We start from the raw sequence: 26,983 nt of genomic DNA on the forward strand, positions 1-26,983 counted from the left end.
ACCAACCATTTGATGTTCTTTAAAAAAAAACATAAAACCAAAATAAAAAGAAGAAATACAAAAAATATAATAAAACCCTTGCCTCCCATTCTAGAGATCTATTGTTACCAGGATCTCACAGCTGGTAGGGACAAAGCTGGGACTCAAACAAGGCCTGGGTGACTTATGAGCCCATGTCCTCGGCCATGTCCAGGCCTACATGATGGTCTGCAAATCAAGGGGCCCGAGAGCATCCGAAGGCTCATCACCAGTCAGACTGCCATGACAACTGATTCTCTTAAACCCACCTCTGTATCGCGTGTGCTCCGTCTCTTCCGCCCAGCCCAAGAAGCAGGGTTCGTCATTCGTTACAGAGGATTTTTATTTATAATGCAAAAAAAAAAAAAAATTATAAATCACTTTTGGACTGCTTTGACATCTGTAAAACAACTTGTAAAAAACAGAGCCACTCCTGTGGAAGAAGTTCTTGTGTGTGTTGATCTCCTGGGCACCGTCTGCATGGCCCAGGGTGCGGGGAGTGTGTTTGTCCAGAAGAAAGCCTCTCCCTGGCACCGTGATGGCCGTCACCATGGCCCTGGGGTCAGTGAAAATGTGTAGGCATGCGAGGTCCGCTCCACTCCATGGGGCCAGCGAAACATCATCCTGGAAGCCTGCAGGGCTGATTCCTTGCTCATGTCGCCACACTTCTCCTGCAAGTACCTTGATCACTCTCCCATCCAGGTACTCAGCACATCTGTCCCAGGCGGCTACGCCCCCTTGGGGACAGGTAGAATGAGGGATGGCCAGAGTAGGAGCTGGTGCCAACAAATCCCTGACTTGTGCTTCCTTCTCAGGCTTCAGGGTCTATTTCTCCATCCTCCGGACATGACCCCGTCTCGTCCAGCCAGACTAGGAGACAGAGGGGGGATCAGCATGTGGATGGATCCCCAAGCCCCAGGCCCCCTTTCCCCGTGAGCTCCAGGACCAGTGCCTCTGGGCTCCTTGCTTTGCACCACCTCCCTGAGATCCCTCCATATACGGGCAGTGGTGTGAACGGATGTTGAGAAGGGACCCCAGTGATGCTGGGTCTCACAGGATTCCCACGGCCCCCTCATCCCACACTCAGTGCTGAGCTCCTGGGGTCCCTGGCTGAAGGTCCTGAGATTGTGCACCCCCCGGGCCCACCCTGAGCTCAGCCTCTTAAAGCCCAGGACTGGGCGGTTCTAGAGATGGGAATTTGAGGTTCAGAGAGTGGAGACCTGCTCTAAATCAGCAGGTGGCCAGGCAGGGCTGGGGTTGATTCCTCGCTGCCTGGGGAAGCCCCCACTACCTAATCATCTCTCAGAGTCCTCAGACCACCTAGGTCTGATGATCTTTCCTCCTGCCCTAAATATCACTGGCGAGAATGTTCACAACACTCCACAGAAATCAGCCCTTGATCTGCCTCATCTTAAATCTTCTACAAACTCTCTGAGGCCCTAATATTGTCTCCATTTTACAGATGGAAAAACGGAGGGTCGGGGAGGTAAAGCTTCCTGTTCAAAGTCACGTGCCAATGAGTGGCTGAGCCAGGATCCAAATTCAGGGTTTTCTGACCCTTTCTCCTGTGCTTCTCTTCTCTGAATGGGAAAGCGGAGGGTCTGGTCTGAACTCTGCCTCAGATAGAATAGCAGGGACCCCTGTGCTGGTCCCTCTATGCCAACCATCCCCTAAAACTGTGTAAGCTTAAAAGAAACCTCGCTCAGGGCTAGGAATCCCCCCTGGAGGCTCAGGGCCTCCAGGCTCTCACTCCACCTTCTAGAATAACCACATGTCGGCACTCACATGACCCTGGGAACAGGGAAGGTGGTTACCATCCCATTTAAGGCCTGAGCTGTGGTGGCTCAGTGGATAAAGCATTGCCCTAGAATGCTGAGGTCACTAGTTCAAAACCCTGGGCTTGCCTGGTCAAGGCACATATGGGAGTTGATGCTTCCAGCTCTTCCCCTGATCCTTCCTTCTCTCCCTCTCTCTCCCCCCTGCCTCTCTGCAATGAATAAGTTTAAACAAAATTAAAAAAAATAAAGTAAGGATCCCATTTAACAGATGGGGACACTGAGTCAGAGAAGGAAGGGCGTGTAATGGCAGAACCAAGGACCTGGGCCTCTGCTGCCCACACCGCGCTCTCGATGAGACATTGAGGCAGGAGACTGGCTCTTCTCCCACCTTGCTGCATGCCCCTGGGTGAGTCCCTCTCCCTCTCTGGACCTCAGCTTCCCAGTCTGCAAACTAGAGATAAGGATGGTACGCACAGCCCATGGGGTTGGAATGAGAAATAAAATTTGTGAAAAGCATTTAGCCTAGTGCCCGTCACTTGGGAAGGTGACATAAAAAGGTGACCCGTTACAATCCTTACTGAGCATGGCCCAGCCCTGGTAACTAACTGCACAGGACTGGCCCTGAGTCCAACACCTTTCTCTAGGTCAGTTACCCTTTTGGACAAGCTGAGATCCAAACTCAACACATCTGGAAAAATGTGCCTAAGTTCCCCCCACCAGATTGCCAGGAGCTCCATATTAGCCTCGCCATGTCCCCTGCACAAGTTAGGCACAACTCATGTCTCAGTGGTTGGTTGGCTAAACAATGCTAGCCACTGGGAGGGTGTCTAGACTATGGGTCCATGGGGTGCGCTCTAGATAACACCTGGGTTAGAATCCCAACTCTGCCACTCACCGGCTGTATGACAAGTGTTTCCACCAATCTGAACCTCAGTTTACCCACCTTAATGGGGATGAAAACCAGACCTAACTCAGAGTTACTACTGGGACTCAATAACTACTATCAGAGTCATTACTGTTTTTTTTTTTATTATTACTATTATTATTATTATTATTATTCACAACAGCAGCCTCAGAACCTAGCACAGGTCTGGCTCAGGAAATCTGTTGAATGAATAAATGAATAATTTGTCCCACCAGCTCCAATGGTATCTACATAGGGGCACAGGGAGGCACCAGTTTTGGCCTTTCCCTCTACCCCTCTCTCTGAGAACAATTCCATTCTCTCCCCTCCCTGCCGTGGGCTGCTTCCAGAAGGCCCAGAGATCAGCCCCCAGCTCAGTAGGGCTGTATTTCCAAGCCTGTCCTGTCCAGCTTAACCTCTGCAGCCAGCAAGACGGAGCACCAGTCGCCTGGCTAGCGGCGGAAGGCACATCCATCAATTACCTTGGCGAGCCTGCCCAGCCTCATCCATCACTCGCTCGGCTGCCGGCAGGGGCTGTCTAGCTAATTACTTAACATGCCACATCTTGCCGAGGCTGATGCCACGGTAAGGGGCCCCCAGTGGAGACCCGAGGGTAAATTTTTAATAAACCCAGGGGGAGGTGAGGACATGCACTCAGACCCACAGCAAAGCAGGGGGCCCTGGAGCTGTCCCTGGCCAGTCCCCTCACACCCAACCTGGCTTGGCAGCGGGGCAGAGTGGCCTCACCTGTCCTCCTGGAGTCCCTTGGCAGCATCATGCCCGTGGGGGTCGGGGGGGTGATGATGATGTTGGGCACATCCAGGTGTTTGTCGCTCAGGACGGGGGCCTCGTCGTGGCTGCTGCTGCTGCTGACACACATTTTAAAGCCTGAGAGGGCAGGCCGTGGAACACACACATACACACATGACAGAGAGACAACATCAGTGGCCGCTGGGGAACTGCCCGCCGCTGGCTGCCTGCCTGCCTCCCTGCCTCCCTCCCTTCTCCATCACTGTGAGTCCTGACAACTCTCAGGAAAGAGTGCATTCCTGTCCCCACTTCACAGATGAGGACACTGAGGCTGAGGACAGTTACATGACCCACCGACCTTGCATAACTTGGCGAGGACAGTGAGTTTTACCTGCTTTGTTCACAAATGTAACACCCGTGCCTAGAACAGTGTCTGACACACAGTGCATACTTAAAACGTGACTCCCGACAGGATGAAACCAACAGAGCTTGAACCGGAACCCAGGCCTCTCTGAGTGGAAGCCATGCATGAAGTTACCTTTCCCACTAATGATTTTCGAAAGGAGTCTGTGTAAGACTGGTGTTGTTCCTTCCCTGCGTGTAAGATTGAATTCACCAGCAAAACTGGCCTCGACATTTTCCTTGTGCAAAGACATCTGATTGCAAATTTGGTTTCTTTAATAGATATGGGGGCTCCTTAGCTCTTCTGTTTCTGTCTTGCGTCAGTTTTGGTAAGTTGTGCTTTTCAAGGAATTTGTCCATTTCTTCTAAGGTGTTAAATTCCTTGTCCCACCTCTCCCATTTAACTGAGGACAGGTAATTTGGCCAAGCCCAGTTACAGACAGATCTCCACCCGACACAGAAGTACCCGCACCACCCACCCCACCCAATGCCTTCCTCCATTCTTCCTGTCTGAGTCGATGGCATCACGTCCATTAGAAACCACAGTGTCGACCACCGTTCTTCCCTTTCCTCCTCACCCTCGAACCCCCCACCACCAATTTAATCAAGCTGCACGTTTACAGATGCCACGCCCTCAATATCTCTGACCCCCTTCCTTCTCCTCATGCCCCTAACTAGTCCCTCCATCTCCTGACTTCTCCCTCTTCAGTCTGCCCTCCGCACAGCAGCCAGTAACCGCGAGTCTGATCATACCACATACCTACTTAGAAACACTCCCTAGCTCTTTGACAATTAGCTACAAGCAGCATTTCCCGAAGAGTGTTCCCTGGAACACTGGCCTCCTTGGGAAGGGAGTGCAGGGGAACTTACTATAGAGGTGCAACAGGGCTCCTGCAGCAAAGGCATCTGGGAGGTGCTGCACTCTCTGTGAGTGCTCTGACTCCACAGCTTCACGCTGGGCTGGCTGACTGCTCAGACCGCTGGAATGCAGCCGCCCAAAGACAAACATCATGCCCCAGGAGGGAGGTTAATGAATATATAGAGCCTCATAACTGCCTGATGTTATCTTTTAACTTAGAAATGCATTGTTCTTTCTGGTGGTCTATGAGACTACCCACCATATGGCTTTGCTTTTAACCCCCTTTATACTATTAACTCCCTATAATAAGGGACCACATTCTGGGCAGGTGCGTGTGTGTGTGTGCGCACGCACGCACGTGTGCAGATTTTGCCCAGCCTGCCAACACCGGAAGCAGCTGCTTTGCCCATGTATATAAATTTCTTCTACTAAAGCCCTTACGAATTTGGTAAGGCTATGTGTCAGTTCTTCAGAACTGATCCTGAATTTAGACTTTTGGGGCTTTTCCCCAACAGGGTTAAATGATCAGATGAGTTTGGGAATCCCATGGATTTGAATGTTGACTGAATCCCATCTACTCTATCCTTCTCTTAGACCAGCGGTTCTCAACCTGTGGGTCGTTCGACCCCCCGCCGGGGTCGCGACCCACAGGTTGAGAACTGCTGTCTTAGACATTCCTGTGCACATCAGAGAATGAAAGCCTGTGAGAAGTCCTGCAGTAAGGAAGCTGCTTTAATTGTGCTTAACTTGCCCTGACCAGAGAGCATGGTTGGTTAGAGCATCTTCCTGAAGCACAGAGGTGGCCGGTTCAGTCCCCAGTCAGGGCACATACAGGAACAGATCAATGTCCCTGTCTCTCTCTCTCTCTCTCTCTCTCTCTCTCTCTCTTTCTCTCTCTCTCTCTCTCGCTATTTCCCCTTCCTCTCTCTAAAAATCAATAAAACAAACATTTAATCGTGCTTAACCTTGGGCTTCCTGAACTTAACCTTAGAATCTGTTAACATCTCACAGAACCATGCATCAGAAAATACATTGTTGATCATCAATGTTGATTATCAATTAAAGTCAGCCTCTTGCCCAAACTGCCTACAGCATCATTCCCTGCCACCTGCCCACACTCTCTAAACTGTTCAGTTTCCAAAGTACACCGGGCTTCCCAGCTCCTTCATGCCCTCAAACAGGTAGGTGTTCCCCCTGCCTGGAAAGCATAATGAACTCCTATTCATCTTTCAAAGCCCATCCCAATAGGCTCACCGTTAGGAAAGACACCCCAGCAAATCTGATCCCTCCCTCCTTTGTCCATTGCATTCATTCATTCAACAGTCTTCCAGCACCAATCACACTGTATTGAAAGGGTTAGTTCTTAATTGTCTCCTTTTACTGTGAGCATCGGGAGGGTGGCCACTATCTCTCGGGAGTCTAGCATAGCGACTGGGACAGAGCAAGTAGGAGCGCTTTAAATTTAATTTGAAAAACAACTTCGGGCAACCCTGGATTGGTGTTAAAATCATTATCTCTATGCTCTGCCACTTTGTTCTTTTTTCTTAGGTTTTTACTTATTGATTTGAGAGAGAGAGAGGAAGGGAGGGAGAGAGCAAGATCGCAGTTGCTTCACAAAGGGAGAGGGAGGAATGAGAAGCACAAACTCGCAGTTGCTTCTCATATGTGCCTCAACCGGGCAAGCCCAGGTTCTTGAAATGGCGACCTCAGCATTCCAGGTGGGCGCCTTTCCACTGCGCCACCACAGGTCAGGCTCAGCCACTTGGTTTTTTCCCCCCAAACAGCCCCAGACTGGGATTGTATTAGCTCCAGTATCTAAGCCCCTGGCAGGAATTGAGAAATGGGATGATTATCATTCCTACTGCCATTCGGGCCGACCCTGAGCACCCCTGGGACAGTGCTGCTGAATGACCTCTACAGAGTCAGTGTGGTGGCTCTCAGGTCTGTGCCCTAGACGTGGAGTCCCTTCCCTTTTAGTGTGGGATGGGCTTAGGGGAACGTTTAATGAACAGAGTAAGACCAAAGGGATGGGGTGTGACTTCCAAGGTGAGGTCCTAAGAGATACTGCAACTTCCTCCTGGCTCTTCTGGGGGAGCCGCTGCCGTGCCGGAGGACATGCGAGCAGCCTGTGAAGAAGCCCGCGTGGCTGAGGAGCTGAGGCCTCCCGCCAGCAGCCATGTGAAGGAGCCACCTGGAAAGTGGGCCCTCCAGCCCAGGCAACCTTCAGATAACACAGGCCAGGCCGACAGCTTGGATGTTACCTCAGAAGAGACCCTGGGCCAGAACCTCCCAGCTAAGTCATTCCTGAATTCCCAACCTGTAAGGTCGGTGGATGGGGGCATGGTGACGTAGGAACTAAGACCCGCCCACTTTGGCTAGGACCGCCCACAATCAAGCCCACCAAAGGAAGATTCCCAGGAACCATTTGGAAAGAAGCTATCGTCTGCCAGCCAGTGAAATTTCACCACGTCATAGTAGCTCCACCTCCCTAGAGGGACCCTTTAAATATCTGCCACACGGTTTAATCTTTGCAACTTCCCTAGCCTCCATTTTCTCCATCTTTCTTTCCTTGGGGCCAGGGAACCTTGCCGGGCGGGGTGTGAGCTCTGTACTCAATAAAGCCGTTTATTATTCCACACTTTGCGGCTCTGAGCCCTGTTCCTTCCTTCTCGGCGGGGAAAAATACCTTACACAACCCACCGAAACGGAGATAGTGTTTAAGCCACTAACTGTGGGGGTAATTTCTTACACAGCAATAGATGACAGATACAGATATCACAGCTTGCTTTGTCCTGGCAACCCCCCGAATCTACCAGGCTGGTCAGTTCTGCAGGAAGAGGCTCCATCAGACTATCAGCCCCTCAAGAGCGCCCACCAAGGCCTCTGCCAACTTGATCTAAAGCAGTGGTTTTCAAACCTATTAAGCAGCAGAGCCAATGTTTCAGCAATCTCACACAGAAGCCCAGAATGTAAAATAAAAGGAAAGTCCGTGGAGGAGCCCTCCAGTTATCACTGGTGACAGTTGACTATAAATGATCATTTGCCGCACCTCAGACACAGCACTGAGCACCTTCATGGCTAGCTACCCTGAGAGGTGTGAACTGTAATCAGCCCCAATCGCAGATATGGAGACTGAGGATGCGAGAGAGTAAAATTTTACACAGAGTTGAAAAGCGTGTGGCGAAGCCAGGATCTGACCCCAAACCCAAGTCTGTCTGATTCCATAAGCTAGTCCTTCTTCTTCTTCTTCTTCTTTTTTTTTTACAGAGGCAGAGATAGACAGGGACAGACAGACAGGAACGGAGAGAGATGAGAAGCATCAATCATCAGTTTCTTGTTGCGCATTGAGACTTCTTAGTTGTTCATTGATTGCTTTCTCACATGTGCCTTGACAGTGGGCCTTCAGCAGACTGAGTAACCCCCTGCTGGAGCCAGCGACCTTGGGTCCAAGCTGGTGAGCTCTTTGCTCAAGCCAGATGAGCCCACGCTCAAGCTGGCGACCTCGGGGTCTCGAACCTGGGTCCTTCCTCATCCCAGTCTGACGCACTATCCACTGCACCACCACCTGGTCAGGCTAGTCCTTCTTATAACCACAATTCTACATAAGAGTGAAAAAACTTTATGAAAACGGTCAGATACTAAATATTTTTTTACTTTGGGGGCGCTATAGGCAGTCTCTGTTACAACTATTCAACTCTGCCATTGTAACTGGAAAGCAGCCGCAGAGAATATGTAAATGAATGGGCGTGGCTGTGTGCCAATAAAACTTTATTTACCAAAAAGGATGGCAGGCCTGATTTCTGTGGTTTGCCAATCCAGCTCTATAACGACCCAGCCGAGTTTGGATCAGGGACCGGCATGTTGTCCTAACAAGCAATAAAAGAACCTCAAAAACCTGCGGCTCTTAAATGCTAAAAACAAAAACAAAACTCCAAAACTGGCTGCCGTTGGGTAGCGACAGTGCCAGCCTCTGAAGGGCGGCGAGCACGATCCGATGAAAGAATTCACGAAAAGCTCCTGCCCAGCCAGCGGGACCCAGGAGGTGCTCAATCCCCGTTAGCTTCTCTGTAATCATCCGTAAAGAGCCTCTCACGGAGCGCCGGCAACAAAAGGAAGCTCTGATTATTGTTATCAGTGACAGGAGGGAGCCTCCCTGCTCAGTCTCTAAGGCCCCTTCCTGGCGAATATTCCAAAGTTCTAAAATAAAATGCTAATAGAGAAAAGCCACTATCCTCCCAGGGCCCTACATTTGCATTTTAACATGTTCTGGAAGCTTGGCGACAAAGCCACATTCTTCATCAGGAAGCATCAGGTCACTCAGTGGGCTCTGGAGAGATGCTGGAGGCAGAGAGAAGAGAGGGAGGGGGGGGGGAAAGGAGGGAGGGGATGGAGGGGGAGAGGGAGACAGAGGAGTGAAGGGGGAGGAGGGCAGGACTCTAGCTCCTCCCATGTCCCCAGGCTGCACAACCTCCAGCCGAGGTGGCTGAGCAGGAGGGAAAAGCTCTCAGGAGATAAAGCAGACTTTGGGGATTAACGACAAATGCCAACCCTGCCCCAGACAAGGAGCTCATTTGTGCTAAAGCCAGAATATTTACTTGTTAATTACCTGCCCACCTCGGGCCATTAAGAGCCCGTTTCCTGAGGGGAAAGGCTGGGTTAGGCTGGGTTGGGCTGGGTTGGGACCCAAGGACAGAGCCGGTAGGGAGGGGATCCCAGCACCCAGAGCCATTCAGAGATTTCAGGGTGCAATAGTAAACTTGTGCAGGAAGCCTTCCCCCCAGCCTAGACTGGGACCTGCTGGTTCTGGGCCCTGGAGATAGAGCAAACCAGACTGCCCAAACTCCGGCCTCTGGAGCGGGCCTTCCGGCGGTGAAATGAGGAGGTGCTGTATGTAATAAGCAGTTAGACTGGCTTCCTCTGCAACCTGGCTCTGCCCTTTCCCTACTAGAGGGCAGTGTTGTTCCATGTTGGCTGCCCAATGCAACCACCTGGGAAGTTTAAAAACACTGCCCTGGGACCCCATCTCCAGGGGACCTGATGTCACTGCATACCACCAAGACTTTTTTTTTTTTTAATTTTTTTTTTTTTATTTTTTTATTTATTCATTTTAGAGAGGAGAGAGAGAGAGAGACAGAGAGAGAGAGAGAGGAGAGAGAGACAGGGGGGAGGAGCTGGAAGCATCAACTCCCACATGTGCCTTGACCAGGCAAGCCCAGGGTTTCGAACCGGCGACCTCAGCATTTCCATGTTGACGCTTTATCCACTGCGCCACCACAGGTCAGGCACCACCAAGACTTTTAAAAGCCCACAGGAGAGACCTGGCCAGTTGGCTCAGTGGTAGAGCATCGGCCCGGCATGTGGATGCCCCAGGTTTGATTCCTGGTCAGGACACACAGGAGAAGCACCCATCTGCTCTCTACCCCTCCTCCTCTTACTTCTCTTTCTATCTCTTCTCCTCCCCTCCTACAGCCATGGCTCGATTGGAGCGAGTTGGCCTCCACCTCAGGTGCTTAAAAAATGGCTCTGGTTGCAGCGGAGCAAGAGCCCGTTGTGGGCTGGCCGGGTGCCCAAGTGGGCAGAGCATTGCCCCCTTGTGGACTGGCCCATTGGATCCTGGTCGGGGTGCATGCAGGAGTCTGTCTCTACCTCCCCTCCTCTTACTAAATTTTAAAAAAAAGAAAAAGAAAAAAATATTAAAATAAAAGCCCACAGGAGAGTCTCATAGCCAGGGTTGGGAATCCTCAAGGTAGGGTAACTAGGAACAGGTGGCTTTCCTCTGTGAGCCTCAGTTACCTCGGTTTAAAAATGGAGTTATGATATCAATCTTGTGGGAACGAAATACCTAGTGTGGGGTGTGTGGCTGCCAAGTTTGGGAGAAATAACCGATGTGAGCCAGCTGGCCAGGCCATGAGGGATGGGGGGGGGAGGGGGGATATGAGAACTGTTGCCTCCTTCCCTTGAGGTCAGCCACCCCTTCTCAAGCACCCCTGTGCCAGGCTCTGGGCTGAGCCTGCTATTCTCACTATAGATTTTTTTAAATTTTATTTTTATTCGTATTAGAGAAGGGAGAGAAAGAGAGAGAGAGAAAGGGGAAGAGAGAGAGTAAGAGAGAAGGGGGAGGAGCAGGAAGCATTAACTCCCATATGTGCTCTGACCAGACAAGCCTGGGTGTTTTTGGGTTTTTTTTTTTTTTTGTATTTTTCTGAAGCTGGAAACGGGGAGAGACAGTCAGACAGACTCCCGCACGCGCCCAACCGGGATCCACCCAGCATGCCCACCAGGGGCCACGCTCTGCCCACCAGGGGGCGATGCTCTGCCCCTCCAGGGCGTCGCTCTGTCCCGACCAGAGCCACTCCAGCGCCTGGGGCAGAGGCCAAGGAGCCATCCCCAGCGCCCGGGCCATCTTTGCTCCAATGGAGCCTCGGCTGCAGGAGGGGAAGAGAGAGACAGAGAGGAAGGAGAGGGGGAGGGATGGAGAAGCAGATGGGCACCTCTCCTGTGTGCCCTGGCCAGGAATCGAACCCGGGACTTCTGCATGCCAGGCCGACCCTCTACCACTGAGCCAACCGGCCAGGGCCTAAGCCTGGGGTTTTGAACCTGCAATCTCAGCCTTCCAGGTCAATGCTTTATCCACTGCTCCACCCCAGGTCAGGCTATTCTCACTATTACATTAATCCTCATACAGTCTCCTGGGATGGAAACGAGGGTCATGGCCATTCTCTAGATGAGAAAACTAAAGCTTGGAGAAAGGAGGCCCCAAAACAAACAGACACCAGGTGGTTCCAGGCCTGAGCGCTTACCTCGCCCCTTTTGGTATCAGCCACACTTCTGGGTCTGCAGAAGCCTTCAGCCACACAAGCCTATCCTCTGTTCAGGATGCCTCAGGTCCCTAGGGTCAGGGCACCATTCTCTATGGCAGCTCTTAACAACCCCCAGGCCGCCATCACTCCAGAGGCCACGGTGGTTGGAGCCAAAAGCAGATGCTGCCCTTCTGCAAGCATCATGGCTCAAGGGCACCCTCTACTGGTTAGTTTAAAAATTACACTTGGGCTGGCAAGGGTGCCAATCTGGAGACCATAACTGAGAGACCTTGTCCCTAGGATGGTGTCTACTCTTCCTCAAGATACCATCCCCCACACAGCGGGCCTGCCAGACCCAGAATGCAGTGGGAAGCCAGCTGTACATACACCTGGGGAGTGGCTCCACCTCCTCCTACCTCCTTTCCTCACCTGCAAAATGGGGTGAATAATAATCCCCAGCCTCAGGGGCACAGAGGATTTAAAACCATACTGAATGGGTGCCATCATTACGTGCATTTTGCAGGTGAGAAAACCAGAGCTGGCCAGAGCAGCACGTTTGATAAACATCAGCTGTTATGAGCAGCACGAGATTCCAATCTTAGCCCTCCTTACTCATTGACTCAGCCAATACTGAGCACCCCCAAGGTGCCACCCACCACCTGAGTTCAGGTCAGGGACCCTGTCCCACCCTTGCAGTCACGAGGCTGGTGTCGTTTGTGGACTGACTCTGACAAAACATTTCTGGTTCCAATTTAACACTCCAGACAGTCTTCCTTATTGGATTGGAATGGCCACAGGCTCGGGAAGAAAGAAAAACAGAGTCTAATTTTCAGTTCTCCTGCTTCCTGGCTGTGACTTTTCCTCTCTTGGCCCTGGCTGTCTCACCTGCTGCTTCCTTGCCTTGCAGCAAAGGCATAAAGCCCAGCACAGAGCCAGAGCTGGGCCTGGAGTGGGGGCTGGGGGGTTGTCGCTCAATCAACAGGCATTTCTTGTGCACTTAATATGTGTTAAACATTGTTCCCAGTGCTGGGGACACAACAGAGAACAAAATAGTCTCAACAGATGTTTCTCTCCTCCTTCTCCTCACTTTGCCTTCCCACGGCCTCCAGGCCTCAGCAGCAGAGCTGGAACCCCAAAGATTTCAGGGTCAGCTAGAAAAAAAACAGGGAGGGTCCCCAGTGATCCAGGCAGCTGTCCGGAAAGGCCCATACTGCCGAGCTGTAAGGACGGCACTCATGGGAGGCCGGGGGCTGGGCGATCACCTCGTGAGAAGACAGCGTGAGAACCCATCTTCCAGATGGGCATGATGAGGCACAAAGTCTCGGGCCTTGCCCAGGGTCATGTGGGATTTGATGCTGAGCCCTGGCCTCTCTGGGGCCAGAAAGCAAGTAAACACCTTCCAGAGTCAGGTCAGTGATAGGAGGAGCAGGGAGATAATGGGAGGGAGCATCAGGGTGGGAGAGTCATGGGAATCAGAAAAGGCCTCCCAGAGGGGCCAATCCGAGAGCAGTAGGAGATACGGAGGAGAGGGCACTCAAGTCAGCCACAGCTTGCACAAAGGCCCTGGGGCAGGGACACAGGGCACCAGAGCCAGTACTAATTCCTCAGAGATGACCAGGCCGTCTAGATTTAGTGCAGATATTTCAAAAAAACAAACCGACAAATGCCTCTGAGGGTTTCAGATGCACTTAATCTTTTTTTTTTTTTTAATTCCAATTAAAGGGAAAGCCTTGCATTATTATGGATGAGGCCAGGGCAGCGTGGCGGTTTTACCTTTGTGAGGCAGCTGGCCCAGCGGAGATGGCAGTGGATGTTTTAAATCTCTTTTTAATTATGGAAAAAGCTCTGGTTTGCGTCAGGGATGAGCTGCTGGAGAGAGAACCCGGGAGGAGACAGAGAAAGGCTCCAGCACAGCAAGCTGGGGAGTGTGTTCACCTCCCTGACTGTCTCCGTCCCACACCCACCTGCCTGCCTGCCTGCCTGCCCCTAAGCAGGGGCTCTGGCAGTCCTTCCCTTTTTCTTTTCTTTCTTTAATTGACAGGGAGAGGAAGGGAGAAAGAGAGAGAGAGAGAAGCAATCATTTATTGTTCCACTTAGTTGTGCATTCATTGGTCTCTTCCCATATGTGCCCTGATCGGGGATTGAACCCTCAGCCTTGGTGTTTCAGGACGACACTCTAATTGACTGAGCTAACCGGCCAGGGCCTTCCTTGGCAGTCCTTCCCTTCTGCCAGCTCTTAGCAGTTTCAGCAGATGCTCCCTACTCCTCCTAGCCCCAGTCCCTCTGTGGAGGCTTCAGGGACTCAGCCAGTGTGGTGGGCTAGGCTCAGACAGCAATGCAGTCTTGGGCCAGTGCCCGCCCCCCAGCCCTCAGTCTACTCATCTCTAAAATCGGCAGAAGATCACTATGAGAAATGAAGTCAGGGAAAATAAACAAAGTACTTGGCACCGGCCTGGCCTACAGGAAATGTTTGATGTGGGTAACTCTGGGTTCCTCACTGTTTGGAGCCAGATCATTCTCTGTGGTGGGGCGTCCTGTGCACTGTAAGGTGTTTAGAAGCATCCCGGCCTCTAGGTGCTATGGTGACAACAGAAAAATGTCTCTGGACACTGTGAAGTGTCCCTGAGGAATGGGGTTGCCAGATAAAATTCAGGTCACAGTTTTGAAGTATACTAAAAAGTACGTCCCATGCAATATTTGGGACACACTTATATTAGACAATTACCCCTTGTTTATCTGAAATTCAAATCTAACTAGGCATCCTGTTTCATGGTTTTTCCTCCTGTATCTGGCAACTCTACCAGCTGGGAGATGACAAGTCGTAACCATCAGGGCATAATATTGACAAGAGTTTGGCACTTCAGAGCGGTGCCCAAGAGCTGCTGCTGTTCCTCAGTCCTTGCGTGGCCCCACAGCATGCCCGCGCCCCGGGAACTACAGGGTGGCCCGGGCCAGAAGGACCAGCATCTCCAGTCTGCCCTGTGCTGGCTGTGTGAACTGAGCGAAGCTCTTACCCGCTCTGAGCCTGTTTTCTCAGCGGCAAAGGGGCTAAGTTATAGATGGCAACATACAGATTGGTCCCTTGCTGGAATAAAGATTCAAACTTTCACCCTAGGTCATCTTGTAACCTGCAAGGCTCTGATAGGACACACGATAGTAAGTGGAAGGCGTCTGTGGCGGCCCAGCCAATAGCAAGGGCTTAGGGGGCCGTATCATGAGGACTGTGGTTCCTGTTGTTAAAGGGGCAGTGAGACAAGGGGACTCCAGGGCCAGGCTCAGGCCTCGCCCCTCTGTCCCTAGGCTCAGCCCTGACCCAGGCTATTCCTCTCTGGGCACAGCCTCTCCCCCATGTCCAGTTGATAGGCAGGTAAAAGGCCTGTCCCTCTCGACCTGGGACAACTCTGCTGGGCCACCCCAGCTCACGAGTGCTTGTGGGACCTTGAAGGCCCAGCAGCAGCGCTCAGAAGCCCACTTCGCCCTTGGCCAGCCTGGCTTCCTACTGTCCCTGGCGGGCCATGATGCCATGGGGCCTCCCAGGTCCCAGGTCTGTCCTGCCACTCGGGTGGGCTGAGGACAGTTATTAGTTTGTGCACTCCTGGCTAAGTTAGTAACCTTTCAAGGTGGGTAGCAGGCTCACTATTGCTTTAGTCATGGAGAGCCTGGTCCACAGTCGTAAATAAAAAAAAATTTTTAAAGACTTTATTTAATCAATTTTCAGAGAGAGAGAGAGAGAGAAAGGGGGAGGAGCAGGAAGTATCAACTCCCATATGTGCCTTGACCAGGCAAGCCCAGGGTTTCAAACCGGCGACCTCAGCATTTCCAGGTCAACGCTTTATCCACTGTGCCACCACAGGTGAGGCTTAAATTAAATTTTAAAGACATTTTGAAAGGACAGAAAGAGTACAGGCACATCTTAGCAGTAACAATGGCCCCCATGGTGATTTCTGTGCACCCACCACATCCCAGGCCCTGCTCTTAGCTCCTGACATGCCTTCTTCCATCCAACAACAGCCCTGCCCTGGTGCCCATTTTATATGTAGTTAAAACAAAAGGCTTTGATGCAGGGAGTTGAAGACCTTCAGCAAAGTCACACGAGATTGGGACCTATTGGATCAGAGTCCCTTAGTTTTGCGCTGGCCTGTCTGGAGCACTGTGAGGCCTGCAGAGCACAAAGCAGAAAGATGAGAAGGGAAGGTCAGAGCTGGGTGTGGGCGCAGCGCTGCCCTGGCCCGGAGTCCTACCCTGGCATCTGAAGGCTCTTTAGAAACCACACCCAGGAAGGGAGAAAGGGAATTCTTCAGGACCAGTAGAACCAGGCCGCTCCGTCTCCTGGCCAGCTGCATGCTGGCAGGTGTTACTGGTTAGCACAGACCTCACTTGGGAGTCCTGAGCAACACTAAGTCAGGGAGGCCCCCCACTGTGGGCAGCCGAAACCACCGAGTCCAGTAACCACCTCCCTGTCCCCCGTTTCCCTTCTCCTCCTTTCTACCCCTCCCTGGAGGTTCACTTTCTAGCCTTCATTCATTCCAAATACTTGCAGAGCACCTGGTCCATGCAAGGCTCAGAGAAACTGCCAGGCAAGAAGAGATAAGGACGGGGGCAGGGCAGGCACACGTCTGGGTGCCCAGTCACGTTCCTGACTGCCCTCCGGGCCCCAGCTCGGTCACATTCTAGCTGTGTGACCTCGGGCAGGGAGTTTTAGCACCTGATGCAGTCTCATTACCTGTATGCCGGGGATGAGGAGCAACTCTTCTCGGTCTGGGAGGACAGGAGTGGGACCTGAGTGGTGAGCCCCGAGCTCCCTCCTGGGCTGCGGGACCGACGGCATGGCTGCCCCAGCCAGCCAGAGACTGGTCCTGGGTCTCCACACCTGGACTGGAGTCAAGAGGTTGTTCATTCTGCAAACACTGACTGCGTCCCTACTGTGCGCAGACCCAGGGCCAGGTACAGGCTTTGGGGATGAGCAGAGCAGCCGTGGTGCGCGACCCATGGAACCGGGAGAGTAAGGGGGATGAGGACGTCATTCAGAACTGTCGCCTGAGGACTAGCTGCTGTGTGCTAGGCCTGGCTCCTACCCAGGTGCGGTTGGGGACTGTCCACACTTGACTTCCACACTCAAGGCCTCTTCCCGCCCTCCCTCCTTAGGGAAGACAGCAGGTGCTGGAGGTTTAGCTTAAGAAGACAGGAGGCTGCTGTCTTCCAGGACAGGGCAGGGCAGAGCAGGACAAAAGTAAGCACCATCTGCTTCAGCAATTAAAACAGGTTTGGATTATCCATTCCTCCTCTGAGCAGGGAGCCAGGGGATCTCCCAGCCCCCCAGCCCTTATCTCCTGGGTGGAGATCTGTTTAACAGGTTTCAGAAGGAGCCCTGGATTGGAGCCTGCATACCTGGGTTCTCAGCCAACCTAACTTGCCCCTTTGTCAGCTGAGGACAGTTATCAGTTTGTATGCTCCCGGCCAAGGTAGTCACCTTTCAAGGTGGGTACCGGGCTTGCTCACTACTGCTTCAGTCATGGAGGGCCTGGCCCACAGTAAGTCTGTGCTCTGGGCCCATCTGAAAAGCAAGGACTCTGGACCCAGCAGTGGTTCCCACTCTGGGCTGCATAAAGCGTCATAAACACACCAGTGCCCAGGACCCACCCACACCATCCAATCCCTACCCTGCCAGGCCTGACGCACGATCCTGATGCGCAGCAGAGGTTGAGGCTCCTGGTCTGGAATAATTGTAGCACTTTCTGTTACTCTGAGAAGAAATTCCGGATACCACACTTCAGGTCCCTTAGCCCTTTCTGCCCCAGTGACCTCATCTCCTCCTGCTCAACGCCCCCATCCCTGCCACACTTCAATGCACATCAGCTCCCCGAGCTTGTTCCTGTCTCAGGGCCTTTGCAGCTGCTATTCCCTCTACCTAGAACACTGTTCCTTGCATCTGCAGAGCTGGCTCCATGACAGAGAGGACAGACCATGCCCATCTCATGCCTCTCTATTGCATGACTTTAATTCCCATCACAGCTCTCATTACAAAAATCCACCAATCTGGGTTGCATGTTCACACATTCAGCTCTCTCTCGCATGGAGCCCTTTGACGTTCACTGCCGTGTCCCTGGGCCTGGTGCAGTGCCTGGCATACAGCAGGTGCTCAGTAACTGTTTGCCAGACAAATGAAAGTTACACTAGAATGCAGCTCCGGTCCGGCTCCCTCCTCAGGGGAAGGGAGCACCTGTTGCGTGTCTGGCTCTGTTCTAGTGGGTGCTGGGTGGGCAGGGTCGGCAGAGACCCCTGCCAGGGGTGCTGCTGGACAGCAAGGTTAGGGAACTCCCCCAGGATCCTCATGGACATGAAGCCACAGACCAGTTCCCAGATGGGAATACTGAAGCTCGGTATATTAAGACATTGGCCCCACCAGGCGACTTTCCTTTCAAACATATCAAGCTCCCACTCATTCTGAAAACTGTTCACAATGTATTAGCCAAATAAGTGCCTTTTATCCCCTCCCTTTTCATGGAGTTCCCTATCACTCTTCGTGTAAAATCCCAAATTCCCTCTCCACTCCATCGTGGTGCTGCTGTTTCCCGGTTTTTACCCCTGTCTGGAATGCTGTCCACTTCCCGCTGGTTCCCAGGGTGGGCCAGGGTACTGGTCTGCACCCTAGCATGCAGCAGTCAGTACTCAGGAGACAGTTCTGAGTAACGTTTACCCCTCCCTACTCCCCCAGTTTCATGGGGTCAGAAACCACAGCTGCCCTTCTCATCCCTGAAGTCCTGAACCTGGCCCTGGGCCAGCGCACAGTGGAGACGCGATCAATGTTTGTGCCATGAACAATCTTGACCAGCTCTGGACCACAGCTGTGGGACAGCTGGAACCCAGTATTCACACTAGAATGGGGCAATATGGTGTGACTCTCACTTTTGTTTTGACATGGGGCTAGTCTTGGACTTCCAACACCAATGAGAAAAACAGGCATCGAAACTGCCATCCCCCAACCGCCCTCTGCCTGGGGTTATGGGCCAAGTGGAGGAGAGGCTCTGAGCCCCTGAGAAGGGAATTGGGAGAAATGCCCGGACAGTCAGGGGTCCCAGTGCCCAAGTGGCCGAGGGTAGAAAGGCTATAGGTGTCCTTCTTGGTCCTCACCATCACCATCATCACATACTCAGCAGGAAAGACTGTTAAAACCCACCAACACCCCGGTCAGGGCACATATAAGAACAGCTCACTATTCCTGTTTCTCTGTCTCTCCCTACCTCTCTCTAAAACAAAAACAAAAACAAGCTAAAACTAAACAAAAAACCCACCAACGTCAGCCAAATTCCAACAGTGGGGCATCCATCCTAAAAAACACCTGACCAGTTGTCCTCAAAATAATTGTCACAGAGACACAAAAAAATGTCACAAAGACAAGGAACTTCTGAGAAACTGTCACAGCCCAGAGGAGCCTAAGGAGACATGACGATAAAACGTAAGGTGGGATCCTGTAGCAGAAGAGGGACACTAGGTAGAAACCAAGGAAATCCGACTAGAGTATAGACTGTAAGATAATGCACCTGTACCAATCCAGTAGTTGTAATGAAGGCGCCATACTTATAAATGGCGTTAACTACAGGGGTCCTCAGGTTACGACACAAGTTCTGTTCCTAAAACAGTGATGTAATCCGAATTCTGGTGAAAAGTCGAAACATACCCTAGCCTAACACAAACAAAACACTTGCACTTTTAACAATTCAAAATGGCGTGGGTAAGTCTGGCCTGACCTGTGGTGGTGCAGTGGATAAAGCATCAACCTGGAATGCTGAGGTCGCTGGTTCAAAACCCTGGGCTTGCCTGGTCAAGGCACATATGGGAGTTGATGCTTCCTCCTCTCTCTCTCTCTCTCTCTCTCTCTCTCTCTCTCTTTCTCTCCTCTCTAAAATGAATCAAGTCTTTAAGAATGAAAAAATATATAAATAAAAATAAAGTCTATTTTATACTCAGTGGGACACTTGAATTTATGTAAACACAATAAATTAAAATCATAAATTAAAAAAAAAGGAAGTAGAAATTTAAAAAAATGGTGTAGGTAAGCATACTGGGGGACGTCAACTCCCTCGCTCATACACCGCGGTACTGCGTCTTCTTCCACTGCACGCAACCAAACTACTCTGCCCACGTAGCCCATAAGTATGACGCTAACAGCATAAGCCGAAACATTCATGTCTCAATTATTTTAAGTTTTTATGGGAGTGGGCATCGTAAACTCGAAACATTGTATGTCAGGACTGTCGTAACCTGAGGAGCCCCTGTACAGGGCCAAGTGGCTCAGGAAAATACAGTGTGTCCATAAAGTCATGGTGCACTTTTGACTGGTCACAGGAAAGTAACAAAAGACGATAGAAATGTGAAATCTTACACCAAATAAAAGGAAAACTCTCCCAGTTTCATACCTATTCAGTGCAGTTCGATGTGGGCGCACGCACAGATTTTTTAGGGCTCCTTAGGTAGCTATCCTGTATAGCCTCTACAGACTCGTCACTGACTGATGACCTACCAGAACGGGGTTTCTTCACCAAACTGCCGGTCTCCTTCAACTGCTTATCCCACCGAGTAATGTTATTCCTATGTGGTGGCGCTTCGTTATAAATGTGCCGATATTCACGTTGCACTTTGGTCACGGATTCCAATTTAGCGAGCCACAGAACACACTGAACTTTCCTCTGTACCGTCCACATCTCAACTGGCATGGCCGTGAGCTGCTCCACTGTATACACGGTGTTACGTCATCATCTGCGCATGCGCACATGCTGCCACATCACCCTACAGAAACTGGGAGGGTTTTCCTTTTATATGGTGCAGACTTCACATTTCTATCATCTTTTGTTGCTTTCCTGTGACTGGTCAAAAGTGCACCATGACTTTATGGACACACTGCATAAGAGCTTTGTACTATCTTTGCAATTTTTCTATAAATTTAAAACTGTTCTAAAATATAAAGTCTATTAAACAAACAAACCAACTACCCACCCAGGATAAAATCTTCATCTCCTGGCACTTTCTTGCCTGGCCCCAGACTGCCCAGATGGCTGGTTGGCTGGGACCAGCCCTGTCTCTGGAGCCTGCCTGCACGGTGATGCCGCAGTTGGCGGAGGCGAGAACTGGCACCTGTCAGGGAGCCCTGGTGGAAAAGCCCCACCTCCAGTTTAGTTTTTCCCTAAGGAGGTTTCCACGTACCTGGAGCTGCCTCCAGAGAGGGAAGGTGCAAATGGCTGGGAAGGTGAGGCGGGCAGCAAATCCCTGTTCATTGGACATCAGTTTTAGTGCACATCTCAGATATTTCTTCAGACCTGGCCCTGGTGATGTTCCCATTCATCACTCCATTTTACAGATGGAGAAAGTGAGCCTTGGGCATGTGAAGTGAGTTGCACAAGGTTGTAGTTAGTCAGGAACAGAATGGGATTTGAACTCAGTTCTCTGACCCCTGAGCCACTTCACCAGTGCTTCTCAAACTTGAGTGAGCTCCAGAATCTCCCCAGAGTTTTGGACTCAGTAGGACTGGGTGGGTCCCGAGAATCTGCATGTCTCACTAGTTCCCAGGTGACGCTCAGGGTGTAAGTCTATGGGTCCCACTGAGAGCCACAGGGTCCTACCATGCTGTGTCCTTGGCAGTGCCACCTGCTGGCCAGTGGAGAACATGCTGACGAACCAGGGAAACCACCATCCCTCCCACCATCTGTTGAGACAAATCCCTCTTTGACAGGCCACGTGACCTTGAACCAGGGAGAGCTCCCCTGTGCCTCAGTCTCCCTGTCTGTAAAGTTACCGATGTAGTCCAGCTGGAGTGAGGCTGAAATGAGCGACGTGGGCACGCATGCTTAGGGAGCAGCGCCAGGCTTACAGGGATGCCAGCCCAGCAGGAGTGAGCCTGTACACGAGAGGATACAAGAGAGGCGCTCTTGGACAGTGGAATGTTCCAACATGTAAACAGCTGCTATAGCCAGGCCCTTGAGCAGAAGGACCCCACTTAAAGTGCACCATTGTGCACACTCTCCGCTGGAACCAGAAACAAGGATTTAGGCACAACTGTATTCTTCTCTCTCCCATGTCACTCTCACGCTCTCCTACCTCCGCTGAGTCTTTCCTGCCAGTCGGGAGAAGCACATTCCTGTCCCGCACGCAGGAGGCTCAGAGGCAAAGTGACTTGCAGTGGGTTGAATCGAGTTCCCCCCAAATTCAAAATTCAAGTCCAACCAGAACCTCAGAACGTGACCTTATTTGGAAATAAGGTCTTTGCAGATATAATTAGTTAAGGATCTTGTGTTGAGATCATCTTGAATTTAATGCTGCTTCTAAGCCTAAAGACTGGTAAATTTATAAAAGGACAAAGAAACACAGGGGAGAAGGTCATGTGAAGACAAAGGCAGAGACTAGAGTGATGTGGCCACAGCCAAGGGATACCTCGAGTCCCCAGGAGCCAGTTGTTTAAACGCCCCCCACCTCCATCCCCCAGTTTGTACTCATGTGTTATGGTAGCATAGGACACGAAGACACCATCTAATAGGGTTAATGTGAAGATTTAAGAGCCCATGTGGATAAAGTTTCTGGTCACAGTAGCTACTTTAAAAGACAAATTAAAATGTTTTCCTCTGAAGAAGCTATATGGGTAGTCGCTGAAGCCAGGCCTCTGGGACCAACCCACCTGGGTTCAAACCCCACACAGGTCCCAGCTGTGTGGCCCCAGGCAAACTGCACTGCCTCTCTGTGCCTGAGCTTCCTCATCAGGATAATATCCACTTGCACGGTGGAAGGAGAAACGGATGAGTCATCTGCACGGGACGCAGAGAACAGGCCCTTGCCAGTCTGAGCCCCCACAGTACGAACTCACCATTTATCCTAATTACACTGCTCACAAAGATCAGGGGATATTTTATCGCTTCATATTCATTTTAAAATATCCCCTAGTTTTTGTGAACAATATATTTGACCTGGATTCTAATTGCTGGAACTTATCCCAAAGAAACAGTTATTTTCTTTTTTTGAGACACACACACACACACACACACACACACACACACACACACACACACACACACACTGGGGGGAAGGGAGAGAAAAAGAGGAAAGCATAACTCATTGTACCACTTAGTTGAATCATTGATTGCTTCTCCCATGTGCCCTGACTGAGGCTCGAACCAGCGATCTCAGAGGTCGAACGGGCGCCCTCAGTATCAAGACAGCAACCCCAGCTCGCACAGGTGACCCCAGTGCTCCAGGGCAGCGCTCTATCCACTCAAAAAGGGAAAGGTGTTCAAAATGGCATTATCTACAAAAGCAACAAGTTGGAAACAACCCAAAGACCAGCTCTTGACAGAACCTGGTACTGGCCTTAAAGAACTGTAAAATGATACTGCCTTGAGACAGGCAGCACTAGTACTGAAATAGTTTAAAGAGAGAGAGAGAGAGAGAGAGAGAGAGAGAGAGAGAGAGAGAGAGAGAGACAGGGCACAGCACCACATATGCCAGCACTGACAACCAGGTAAAGCCACACCTGTTGGCAGCCAGGTAAGAGAAGGCACACGGACAACTGTGAGGGTGACAGGGCTGTGGGGTGACCGGCACACTGAGGTTTCCTCAGCTGTGACATAGTCCTTATGGGGAATGTGAAAATAAGGCTCTGCAGGGGGCATGGGGGCATCAGGGCCGGTGGGCCTGGGTCGTCTTGGTTTAGCACAAAGGGGTCCTGTGCCCTGCCATCCCCCAGGCACACCCAAGCCTGTGTTGGCCAAGGGTGGGTGAAGGGCTGGAAGTGGGTGGGCAGAGAGCTAGTGATGAAAAATGTATGAGCAAACCTGCCTGGTACTGCTGGCTCCCCGTCTGGCACTTAGCTCCTCCAGGGCCCGGCCCGGAAGAAGCCCGATTAGAAGCTCCCAGCCCCAGGAGCACTCAGCCTGCCCGCTCGGGCTTTCAGTCCCGGGTGGGGTGGGAGTGGCGGGTTCTTTCCCAGGGACTCTCAGCATCTGCAGCTCCTGGGTCTCTCCCTGGGTTGAGTCTCCAACCTTGGACTAGCAGATGAGGGGCCTCAGAGGTCCGTTCAAGGGCTTGTTTTTTTGTGAAAGATGTCCCGACACAACAGCCAAAAGTGGAAGCAGCCTGGTGTCCGTCAATGGATGAATGGATAAACCAAATGTAGTCTAGATACACAACGGAATATCCTCCAGCTTATAATGGAAACTGACACATGCGACAGCATGGATGGACCTTGAGGATATGATGCTGAGTGCAATAAGCCAGTCACAAAAAGACAAATGCTGCATGAGTCCACTTACGTGAGGTCTCTAGAGAGCAGTCAAATCCACAGAGACGGAAAGTAGGAAGGTAGGGGTAGGGAATAGGGAGTTAGTTTTCAATGGGGACATTTTCAGTTTGGGAAGATAGAAAAGTTCCAGAGATGATGCTGGTGGTGTTTGCACAACAATGTGAATGTACTTAATGCCACCGAACTGTGCACTTAAAGGGTTAAAATGGTAAATTTTAGGTTATGTTTATTTTACCACAATAACACCCCCACCTACTTTGTGCCAGGCACTGGGTAGACCTGCGTGGAGCGTAAGGAAGAAGGTCCTGGACCGCTGAGGTGTGATCTCTGGACCCAACCCCCAGACCTCCACCCTCCATGGATACTCACTCAACAAACACCTTCCCCAACTCCTGCCTGGGCTCAGCCTGGAGCCTCAGAGGGACCCGGCCCTGGAGGCACGTGGGTTGTTTAGGTCTCTCTAGCACCCCAAACCCACTTTGCAAACAACACCCTGATTTTCTCTGGGGGAACCACAGCTCCCTACTTGCATGCCGTCTTGGAGGAGCTGTCCATCAAGCCGCCTGCCCCCCACTGAGGGACAGGCATAAGCCCTGCGCTGGACCAACCAGATGCTCTCCGGGAAGCTCACTCATCCCAGCTGTGGGACCTGAAGGAATGGAACCCGAAGGATGGTCCTTCATGCTGGCCTGAGCGTCCTGTGCCTCCTGACCTCGTGTGGCAGAGGGACGGAGCCAGGCGCAGGCCCCAGACATCCAGGAGGAGGGTCAGGGCTGGTGAGCGTGCTGCATGTGGGTGAGGGGCCATCCAGGGAGATTCCCAGATTTCAGGCTGGGGAGGTGAGGGGTGGGAGCACTTGTCATGGAATAATGAATGGGCTTTGACGGGAGGTCTCCGTGTGGGCCATATTGGTCTGGGTGTCCCCAGGTCATCCAGACGCTGAACAGATAGGTCTAGAGCAGTGGTCCCTAACCCCCAGGCCGCGGACCGGTACCGGTCTGTGGGCCATTTGGTACCGGTCCGCAGAGAAAGAATAAATAACTTACATTATTTCCGTTTTATTTATATTAAAGTCTGAACGATGTTTTATTTTTTAAAAATGACCAGATTCCCTCTGTTACATCCGTCTAAGACTCACTCTTGACGCTTGTCTCGGTCACGTGATACATTTATCCGTCCCACCCTAAAGGCCGGTCCGTGAAAATATTTTCTGACATTAAACCGGTCCGTGGCCCAAAAAAAGGTTGGGGACCACTGGTCTAGAGCACAGAACAGGTCTGGGCTGCCTCTGCCAACATCTACACCACTCCACCCCTCAGTGATTCTGTGTCCTTCTAGAACTTCTCCCTGCTTGCCTTTCCCACACTTTGGCAGGCCAAACTTGTTATCTCATGATAACAGGCCAGCGGGGCAGAGAGCAAACATGCCGTGCGTGCCTGGCACCTACGTCTAGAGCCTCTTTCTCCCTTACTCTCCACGGCCTGGGGTTAACCCTTGTGAGGGGGAAACTGAGACCCAAGGGCACTGTGACTTCCCCACATCATTCAGCTGCCAATGAAAGGAAAGGCCGGGAGGAACCCCTAGAGTCAGAGCAAGCATTTATAGGGCACCTACTGTGTACGGGGGCAGCCTTCAGCGGAAGGGTCCCCTCTCTCTCCCGGGCAGCAACACTAGTAGGGTCTCAGGGTCTACCCTCCCACCCTCTCCTGCCTCGCTCCCTTGCCTCCTCCCCCCTCCAACACACACACAACCTCCACCCTACCCCGCCCCACCCACATCAGAGCTGGTGAGGGAGAGCCGCCCACCTTACCTTTCAGACAGGACAGCTTCAGCCCCATGTCAGCGCCTCTGCGGGCCTGTGGAGAGAGGAGAGGCTTGTTTGTATTGGCCAAGTGTGGCCAGCACCCCCCCACACCCCCACCCCCGGCCCCGATGGGTGCACAACAGGAAGTAGTGGGGAGAAAACCCGAGGCCTCCTGGTCGGGGCGCCTGCTGACTACATCTGGGCTGAATTTGCTCAGAGCTGAGTCTGTGCTGGCGGAAAAAAACTTTCAGACGCCTCAAAGCTAAATATACTGGAGGCCGCTGTGGTTGCGGGTAAAGTTGACGGTGAGGGTGTGGTCGGGGGCTGACGATGCGGAACCCACACCACCTGGCCTTTCCTTGTAGGGGCCACAGATGATGGCGGGCCGCATGATGTGAGGACCCTCAGCCAAGCTGCGGGAGTGCCCCTCTTTTTTTTTTTTTAATTGATTTTTAGAGAGAGAGGAAGGGGGAGAGAGAAAGAGAAAGAAAAAGGAAAACAGTGACCTGCTGCTCCACCTATTCAAACATTCATTGGTTGTGCTCTGACCTGGACGGGGACTGAACCCACAACCTTGGCCCATCGGGATGATGCTCTAACGGTTAGAGGGTTAGAGTCTAACCGACTGAACTACCCTCTTTTAAAGTGTAGATTCTTTGCAAATCTAACAAATTAAGCTATAAGGGGTGTGTAGTCCCCAGTCCATGAGCACTAAAACTTTCCCAGCCACTGTCCCCACAATCATCCTACAATGTGATGCATCCTTAGTGTTCTGAGTAATCAACAAATACAGGTAGCAGCTGATGGTGCTTGAGCACCTATGTACTCTTGAAACTCAATCCTCAGCAACAACCCTGTAAGGTGCTATTCCTGTCCCCATTTTACAGATGTGGAAATCAAGGCTAAGAGAGGTGGTGTCACCTGCCCACGGCTCTCCAGCTTACTATGAGAGTAGAGCTGGAATCCGGACCTGGGACTGCCCGGAGCTCTGGCCGGAGCCCATGCCACAGGGTCTCTGTGGCTCTAGAAGCCTTCCTGAGAAGGGGAGGCTCTTGTTTCCTGAGTCTGAGAGGCTGACGGTGGGGAGCTCACCTCTTCGTCCACATGAAGCCCCTTGTGTGCCAGGCTGATGAGGGGAGAGGGGCTGAGGGTGGCGGTGAGAAGCACCCCTCAGATCTCTGACACAGTTGTGTGTGGCCCAGTGAGGGCCCCAGCCCTTCACTCTGAAATCCATGGTCTGCTTCTCCTGCCTGGATGCTGGAATGCTAAGGCAGGTGCCCCTGACAGGCAACTCGGCTTTGCCAACCATTCTTGGATGCTCCCCTTCCAGCCTCCCTCATTCCCTGCTGTCTGACCTCCCAATCTCCCAGCTCCATTCCCCACTC

General features: G+C 51.8%; 1 protein-coding gene across 1 annotated transcript in view; it reads right to left on the reverse strand.

Annotated features, from left to right (window-relative positions):
* Positions 1-350: 350 nt before the first annotated feature.
* C9H16orf74 (chromosome 9 C16orf74 homolog) overlaps positions 351-26,983 on the reverse strand; it is a 57,071-nt gene continuing 30,438 nt past the window's right edge. Inside the window, exons 3-5 of the mRNA XM_066348802.1 lie at positions 25,605-25,650; positions 3,448-3,588; positions 351-888 (exon numbers count right to left, since the gene is read on the reverse strand). Of these exons, the coding sequence (XP_066204899.1) occupies positions 830-888; positions 3,448-3,588; positions 25,605-25,632 (228 nt within the window). The 5' untranslated portion in view covers positions 25,633-25,650 and the 3' untranslated portion in view covers positions 351-829. The remainder of the gene's footprint in view (positions 889-3,447; positions 3,589-25,604; positions 25,651-26,983) is intronic.

Source organism: Saccopteryx leptura, chromosome 9 (assembly GCF_036850995.1).
Source record: "Saccopteryx leptura isolate mSacLep1 chromosome 9, mSacLep1_pri_phased_curated, whole genome shotgun sequence".
Classification (NCBI taxonomy): domain Eukaryota; kingdom Metazoa; phylum Chordata; class Mammalia; order Chiroptera; family Emballonuridae; genus Saccopteryx; species Saccopteryx leptura.